The 9,285-nt window shown below is 38.9% G+C and overlaps 1 protein-coding gene across 1 annotated transcript; it reads left to right on the top strand.

The window, feature by feature from the left end:
- Nucleotides 1-309: 309 nt before the first annotated feature.
- On the top strand, nt 310-8,881 carry LOC128502609 (uncharacterized). The gene is made up of 9 exons (XM_053472453.1): nt 310-385; nt 695-773; nt 4,187-5,904; nt 6,404-6,503; nt 6,851-6,999; nt 7,335-7,447; nt 7,755-7,844; nt 7,954-8,076; nt 8,494-8,881. Exons 1-9 carry the CDS (start codon nt 319-321, stop codon nt 8,701-8,703), a joined length of 2,649 nt encoding a protein of 882 aa, XP_053328428.1. The 5' UTR covers nt 310-318; the 3' UTR covers nt 8,704-8,881.
- The last annotated feature ends 404 nt before the right edge of the window (nt 8,882-9,285 follow it).

The raw sequence follows: 9,285 nt of genomic DNA, 5'->3' as shown, positions 1-9,285 counted from the left end.
CACTTGCTAAAGAGCCTCGGACATTTAAAAAAAAAAGAGATTAAAAGAAACACAGGTGTGTAGTTTTTGCTTTTTTGTAATACAAATGTCTTAATTTTACTAATATAGATTGTGTGATGTGACAAGGTAACGATGTAAGAATAGTGTTGCTGGACCAGGAAAACATTGGTGAAAATGTTACTAGAAGAGTGGAAGAGGAAATAAAGTAAAAGTAATATGTCATACACTGCCTGTGGGTGTGACTTCACCTGGAATCTCGTGTATAAGGAGAGAGGTGACAGCATAGTGTTCACTCTTTGCCTAACCGTCTGTACAGCTATGACTGAATCCAGGATAAGAGGAGAGTCGCTGCATTACAGCATCGGTATCCTGGCTATCAGTGCAGGTAGGCAGGCAGGCCAGCTCAGCACGCATTTTAACAAGGTAGCTAATAGACACCTTTCCGGATGTTGTTTAAGTATAACTCCCATGATTCTGAGCCAGCCAACCGATGACTGAGAATTATGGGGCCTGTTATTCAGCTAGTTGTTTACATATTGGCTTTGCAACATGTACCCCTTATAACTAGCCCTTACCCAAAGAGGTTAACCCATTCAGTGGGGTGTTGAAGCTTTCCCATCAAAGTGATGCTTTTATGTTTGTATATGTTGACTGTTTTCTTGCACTGTAAATATTAACAAATATTATGTTTTAGGATCACTGCTGTTAGCTATCCATCACTACAGCACTATCTCAGCTGCCAATTTAATCCCCATCTCAGCACTTGGTATCCTGCTCATCAGGCCCGGACTGGCCATCGGGCACACCGGGCATTTGCCCGGTGGGCCGGGCCACGGCAGGGCCGCATTGATTTAGGGGCTGATGGAGCTGCAGCTCCAGGCCCCTACCCTACCTACCGGGTCCGCCACTCTAAGGGGCCGGGAAGTCCCCACCAAGGCCGGCCTTACGGGTCTGCGGCCGCACAGGGTTTAAATTAAAACATCGGGTTTTTTTTTACTTTATTTAACATCCTCCATGTTAAATAAAGTTTTTTTTTAACTTTATTTAACATGGAGGATGTTAAATAAAGTTGAAAAAAAACCCGATGTTTTAATTTAAACCCTGTGCGGCCGCAGACCCCTAAGGCCGGCCCTGGTGGGGGCTTCCCGGCCCCTTAGAGCAGGACCGGCCTGTGGGGTGTGCGACCGCACAGGGCGCCACACTCCAGGGGTCGGGGGGCGGTCCGCACCGGGTGCCGCTCATCAGGGGGTGCCAACTTGCGGCACCCGGCACCCCTCCAGAGACGGACAGTAACGTCCGCCGCTGGAGGAGCAGGATCGCAAGGGAGCGGTATCGGAGGTCTTTAACAGACCTCCGGTTCCCTTGAGTGATTTTAAGCCGGGTTCAACCCGGCTTAAAATCACTCAAGGGAGCCGGAGGTCTGTTAAAGACCTCCGATACCGCTCCCTTGTGATCTGCACGGCAACAGCTGCTGTGTGCCGGGATCTGACAACAAACCCCGGCGCACAGCAGCTGTTGCCCTCTGAACCGGAAGAAGACAGAGAAGACAGAAGAACTGAAGAAGAGGAGGAAAAGGAGCTGTAAGGAGAAAAGAGGAAAGGTAGGAAAATATTCAGTGAGTGAATTAGTATATATGTGTGGATTGGTATATATGTGTGGATTGGTGTATGTATGGATTGGTATATATGTGTGGATTGGTATATATGTGTGGATTGGCATACGTGTGGATTGGCATACGTGTGGATTGGTATACGTGTGGATTGGCATACGTGTGGATTGGTATATATGTGTGGATTGGTGTATGTGTGGATTGGTATATATGTGTGAATTGGTATACGTGTGGATTGGCATACGTGTGGATTGGCATACGTGTGGATTGGCATACGTGTGGATTGGCATACGTGTGGATTGGTATACGTGTGGATTGGTATGTGTGTGGATTGGTATGTGTGTGGATTGGTATGTGTGTGGATTGGTATATATGTGTGGATTGGTGTATGTGTGGATTGGTATACGTGTGGATTGGTATACGTGTGGATTGGCATACGTGTGGATTGGCATACGTGTGGATTGGTATACGTGTGGATTGGTATGTGTGTGGATTGGTATATGTGTGTGGATTGGTATACGTGTGGATTGGTATATATGTGTGGATTGGTATAGGTGTGGATTGGTATATATTTGTGGATTGGTATATATGTGTGGATTGGTAAGTGTGTGAGAGTGATGGGTGTTATGCTGTACCATTTCCAATGTCTTTTTCATGATCTAATTATGCTCTAAAAGTACATCATAACTCCCATCACTCTATACTGTTCCATACAGTGGCAGAGCTGGGAGGCAGAGGCCTTGCACCCCCACCGCAGGACTCCTGAAAGGTAAGTGAACTTCAAAGAGGGAGAGGGTAGATAGTTAGGAGGGGGTAGATAGGGAAAAGGGCATGAGACGGGGGAAAGAGGGTAGATAGGGAGAAGGGAGTGAGAAGGGGTAGATAGGGGAGAAGGGAATGAGAAGGGGTAGATGGGGCAGAAGGGAGTGAGAAGGGGTAGATAGGGCAATCATACTCCTATCATGCCAAGTCTGCGAGTACATCCTGGAATCTGGGTATGCCTGGGCATGATAGGAATGTGATTGCTGTTAACAATCATATATATATACATATAATATTGTTTTTTAATTGTTTTGTCCTATTTTGGTGTGTTACTTACTTTAAATAAAAGTGTTAGATTTTTTTATGGTGTGGGGAGGTCATATTCGGTTTCGGACAGGTAAATGCTGCATTTTCGGTTTCAGTCCAGAATTCGTTTCGGTGCATCCCTACTACTAAGCCAGACAATGAAGTGGTAGGCCTACACCACATCAATGTTTGGCGTAGTATATAGTGATTGGTGTTATGCTGCACTATTGTCAATGTCTGGCTCAATGTATAGTGATAGGGATTACGCTGCACCACTGTCAATGTGTGCCTCAGTATATAGTGATAGGTGTTATGCTGTACCATAGTGAAAAGGGGGAACATAGTGAGAAGGGGCAGATAAGATGATGAGAGGGGGTAGTGTGAATGCGTATGAGAATGAATGAATAAATGTGTGGATGAATTGTGTGAATGCGTATGACAATTAATGAATTCATGTGTGGATGAATTGCTTGAATGATTTGTGAGACTGCATTAATGAATGTGTTAATGATTTGTGTGAATGATTAAATGCAAAGATGGTACATGAAGGGTGGGCTTTAACAATAAATAAATAAATATGGGCTGCTCAGGCTTAAATGCCCGGGCCTATTTTTTGTCCCAGTCCGGGCCTGCTGCTCATCATTTTAGCAGTTGTTTTGGTGTACGCAGGTATGTGTAAAAGTTTTATTTTGTTAAAAATTGTTAAAAGTTGATAGAAGTGATGGTACGACTGCAATACATTATTGCCTACTTCAATACAAATAGTGTTGTATGTTTTGTTTAACCATAGCACCAATAATAACTAATTTACTGATGCTAACAACTCTTTATAACATATAAATAAGTGCATCATATCTTCTCTCTCGTGAGTCTAATATTTAACTCTTTAATGACCACTGGCAATGCAAGATCAAAGCCCTTGGGCCCCCTAGGCACCCAACACTCAGCCACACAAAAGGGCGTACCAGACAGGCACCTGACTTCCCTCCACCAATATGCCACACCAATGGATTACAGCAATTTCTAGATTATATAATACGGCACCAGGAGCTTGGGGTCCCTTTCTGTAAGCTTGCGAGCAGGGCTGTCTCCACCTAATGTATCGGTTCATCGTTGTCAATTCTCATCTTGTCATATTCCTTGAATATATGTATTGTATTAAGCGCTGCGTAAATTGTTGTCGCTATATAAATAAAAGATAATAATACTACTACTACTAATAATAATAATATAGAGAATAAACCTGCCTTGACCCCTATGGGGCACTATATTGCTGATATGTTATGTTCCGTGACATGAAATTACTTATATTCATATGGTTTATTGTATCTCAATACTTGAATAAATAGTCCAACGTTATTTTAACTGTTCATACAAGATATATATATAAAAAAAAACATCAATGCGGGAAACTTTTATTTTGGTTGGCTATAAATCGCCAAGCCGTGATAAGATGACCTGTGAGAGAATCAACTTTTTAGTCCATCATATTACTTGGATCATATGTACTTTATTAATTCTGAAAACTTGCTTTTCACATTTAGGAATCAGGAAGCATTATGGAAACATTTCATTATGTGTCACATTTTACTGGACCGTCTCAGCCTTGTGGTGCAGCTCAGGAGTTAACTTTATACTGGCAGGAAATGGCATCATCAACATCTCTGATATGAAGAATGCCATGGTTCCCGGGCTAGCAGCATTTACTGTAGGGCTTCTTATTATTGGAATTGTGGGGGTACTTCAAAATGAAGCTGTTGTTGCTTTAACGGCACTTGTGCTTTCTCTTTCATCTATTCATGAAATTGCATTGTTCTATAACAGCAGTGTTGGTACCTCTGCTATTGCCTGCAATTATCTTATTGTTACACTAATTGGGGTATATTTCTTCAGTGGTCGTGTTTTATATTTTCTCAGTAAAATGCGTATTAACCTACCTGGAACAGACTTGTCTAAACTAAAAGATAAGGACCAAGCTCCATCAAAATTTTCCAACAGAGCAGAATTTTCAGCCACTTGTCTCATTCTGAACATGGTAGCCTCTAGTGTTTTTGGTTGCAGACTACTGCTTGTTACAAATAACTTATTTATCGGCCAAGTAGCATGGCTGTGGACTGCAGCCATTTACCAGACAGGCATATGCATTTTGTCATATCGTTCTTACAACATGCTTGATGCCACATCTTTTGCCTTTTTTTCGATTTTGAGGTTTTGTGAAGGGTACTCCCTATTGCAGCTGTTCTTTGAGACAGGCGATTTAACTTTCCCTGTTCCACTTTTTGTAGTTTTTGCCATCCTGTTTTTTACTGTATCGATATTTACAAGTATTAAAAATGTGCTGGACTCTGTATATTTACTCTTTTTTGTTGCATATTGCATTGCTTTGGCCTGTAACCCCCATGCCTTTTTTCATGGAGGGTCACAAGGGGTGAATATTGCAATATATGTGGCATCCACAATTCTGGTACTTATTAAAATCTATAACTTAAATTCTTCAGCGCAAATTCCAACTGGTGAGGGAATCATCCAGAAAATGTTTATGAACAAAAACTCTTTCAAGCTTCGGCAAGGAAAAGATGTAGATGAACCTTTTCTTGGCTATTCAAAGTATATGGATGCTGAGGTACTTGCTTATGCATGTAGTGTCCTTGCAGCGTTTGCTATGACAGTGCCAGGTAATCCTGCAACACCTCTTGCTACTGTAGTCCTACCATGGATAGTAACAGCAGGAGGGCTTTATAATCTCATATGTGGATCTGTGGCTTTCTCACGGGGAAAGACTCTTGAGAGTAGTACATTTATTCTTTATGGCATCATGTGGGTTATTTGGGGGATCACACGGTATGGTGGTCTCTATGGAATGAACAGAGGTTTCAACACTGCTGTAGGTATTATCTGTTTCATTCTCTTCAATACTTTCATTGTATTTACTACATTTTTTATCACAAAAGCATGGCTTGCTTATTCTCTTACCTTTCAACTCATTCTTATCAGTTTTCTTCTGGATTCTCTGAATGCCCTTCCTCTTGGCTATGACATTGCTGTCACCATTATTTTTGGCTTAGCTGGTTTCTACAGCTTCCTTGCTGCTCTATTTAACAGCACCTTTGAAGGTTTCCAAATACCTGTTGGCAGCCCTTTTTTAAAGATTAGTGGTTTTTCCAAACACAATTCCAAGTGCCCACATCTGATATCAACACGGACCAGTTCAGTGAGGCAAATTGCAGGTAAGGTCATGCAAAAGAACCTTATATTAGTCATAAATCCATATATGTCTACTGAAAACATTTATTTTTGTCTGTCCACATAATTAAATACAAGTTAGCTTGGGTTAGGTGTTTAAGGTAATATACTTATTAATATTAATATTATTATTAATATTATTATTAATATATAATAAAGATTTAGTGTTTGTCTAGAAGATATAATATACAGGTGTAAAACAAAGTGTATAATTGTTTTGAAACACAGAGTGACTCTTTTAAAAAAGGTGTTTTTTTTCCAAGTAATACTAGTAAAAAAAAACTATGACAAGACTTTTCTTTACAGCAATGAAATCTTATCTCTACCTCATTCATAATATTTTTTTTCTGTTTCAAATGGCCTGTAGTATCTGCTTTTAGACAATAGTCTGTAAGGAGTATTCATATAATATATTGACTTTGTACTATTATTATTATTATTATTATTATTATTATTATTTGGTACTCTGTTCTGTTATTTCAGATATAATGAAAAATGGAGGTATATGTGGCATTCCAACTGATACAGTGTACGTTCTGGTGGCAGCCTGCAATCAACCTGCCGCAGTTGAGAAAGCATACAGGTATGTAATATGTAGTTACTGTATCCAGATACTTCTAAAGGGGAAGCCCCATGGCAACCATTCCAGTTTTCATGTTTAGCATAAATACACAAATTATATATTGAATTTGTATGCATTAAAGTTATTTTTAGTTAAAAAAAGTATATTTTAGAGGGAAGATGTGAAGGTAGAAATTGATTTGGTGGTTAATAGACAAGTAACATTAGCCTTTGTAACCAGATGTTACGTTTGATTTCTTTATTTGAGTTGTTTTTGTATTTTTATATATTTTTTCTTTTTTTATGAAAAGGGAAAAACTCTTCTGATATTCAAGTTTGTACGTTTATGTGCATTTTGCTTTTATATAGGACTAAACGACAGGCTCAGGATAGGCCAATGTCACTGTGGATTTCTAACCTGCAGCAATTGGAACCAGCGAAGCACTTATTTAGCCCTCTCTTATGGGACTTCATGCAGGCTGCCTGGCCATCTTCAATCAGCTTGGTCATTCCACGAGGTAAACATATAATACGAACTTTGTGACTATTCTAAGCGTTATGCCATTACTGCAACATTTCCCATTATGGTTTATGTAAAACTTGTAAAAATAAAAACCACACACTTAGACTGAATAAAGTCGTATGTATGTAAGGCTGCATTCCTTAGGTGATGGACTACATACTTGCCTTGAGTTGTTTTTAGTGGAGTGACTGAAGAGGACATGTAGGTGTAGTCACATAAAGACTTTTATTCTATTGTTTCAATGAGTAGGTAAATACTGCTCTGCTAGTCTCCATTAATGATTTAAACAGGATTTATTTTTTTATGTCTTATCCAACATTTTTTTCATAGGTCCATGGCTTGATGTATTGGGAGCTAAAGACTCATCGAAATACATTGGCACCCCCCAAAGCATTGCTATCAGGATACCAGACTGCACTATAACCACACACGTAATAGATATGGTGAGGCGATTTATTTAAAAAAAATGCTTACGTAACTTTCTTCCTTCTTTCCTTCACTGTACATGCACAGTTCCAGTGCTGGCCCTGCCATATAAGCAATCTAGACAGCTGCCTAGGGTGCTGAGTTGATAAGAGGTGTGACAAAAAAAAAGGTGCTAGAGGCATAGTTTGCTTGAGACAGTAGCACTTTAAGCCCTACGTATACCGGTTTTCACTTAACATGCCTGTTTCACCTTTGGAACCTTATTTCCCCAAATAATATACTTTTTGAATTTGTATCAATACCAATGTTTACATTATTTTATAGGTGGGTCCTATTGCAGTAACTTCTGCTAACCCATCTGGTGAAGCAGATACAACACATCATAATCAAGTCTATGCCAAGTTGGGAGATAATGTAAGTTATACATTTGATGCATTGGTATTTGTCTTATAAAATGTAATTTGTAAAGTTTTAGAAAACTGATGAAATTTAATAAATACCTAATAGATGTGTACATTATCAGGTCGATGGAGTTCTTTGTGATGGGGCATCACCTGAAAACATAGCCTCAACAGTGGTGGATTGCACAAAAATTGATAGTGGAAACATTGGATTTTTCAGGGTTGGCATTGTACCAAAATCACAGGTAATTATTAAGGAAATTATTATATTTTTAAACCAAAAAAACTTTTATGAACTAATGGATAAACGAGTACAATTAATCAGTATATCCGTGTTATATGGAAATCTAAGATGTGGTCCAAAATGCCTACTTTAATTAGGTAATGTGAGCACCTAACATAAATATTGAAAATATACCTCAGAACCTCAGAACTTTTGGGCTCCAGCTAACCGGATTGTATAGAAAAATAGTGCACAAGCAAGCCCTGTGTTATGGGTCTTAAACGGCAGCCAACTATATACCTTTTTAGCTGTTTGTCTACAAGTGTTCCTAGTCCATTCTAATTTTATGCATGTTACATACAGAAGATTTGCAAACAATATAATAAGTTGTTTTTAATGTGATACTTGGTGTGTATAACCTACATTAATCTGATTTTAGGTGCTGCAGATATTAGAACAAGTTCAACAGAAGAACAAATTAGGCTATGACAACAGTGCCTATTCCAGTTCCATTGAAGATCTCTCCGAAAACTTTAATGGTTCAAATGACAAGTTACGACAGGCTTCAAATGCAGACTATGACATTTCTGAGCCAAACACATTTGTGAATGTTGGGTTAACACTGGATGAAGTCAATGAAAAATGCTAAGCTTTTTCTCTGGAATGAGACTTTATAATTTTTATTTTGTACAGAACCTAGAGTGTCTAGTTTGTACATATGATGCACATCATGTGAAGGACCAGGACCAAAGAGTTGATTTAATTGTACTATGTATATTAATATTTGTGTTTTTGTTATAAATGATCATTCATTGATTCTGTATTTATTAATATTTATTTACATTTTCTTTTAAATAAAACATGTATTAAAATATTTTTGTAGAAAACCTGAGTTTTCCTGCATAATTATATGTTTGCAATCATATGGCTTGTTACCTCTCTTTGATATAATAGGGAAAATAGGTGCAGATGTTATAAATGTCCACATCAGAGTTTTCTGCGGTCAGTGGTTACTCTTAATCATTGAGGGCATATATTAGGCTGTGGGGCACCGGTCTGTCCCTGACAGGCGCATAGTCGAAATGTGCCCCCGGTAAAAAACCCCACCAGCATACCCATCCCCAAATAAAACACAGACACCAGAAATGTAGTGGAAAATATTTATAAGTCCACAGCTTGAAAACATTGAACAAAAATCATTGTCATACAAAAACAATAAAATACAAATAGC

This window comes from Spea bombifrons, chromosome 8 (genome assembly GCF_027358695.1).
Source record: "Spea bombifrons isolate aSpeBom1 chromosome 8, aSpeBom1.2.pri, whole genome shotgun sequence".
Lineage (NCBI taxonomy): Eukaryota > Metazoa > Chordata > Amphibia > Anura > Pelobatidae > Spea > Spea bombifrons.
The sequence above is the reverse complement of the archived record's forward strand: the minus strand, read 5'-3'. Positions and strand labels throughout refer to the sequence as shown.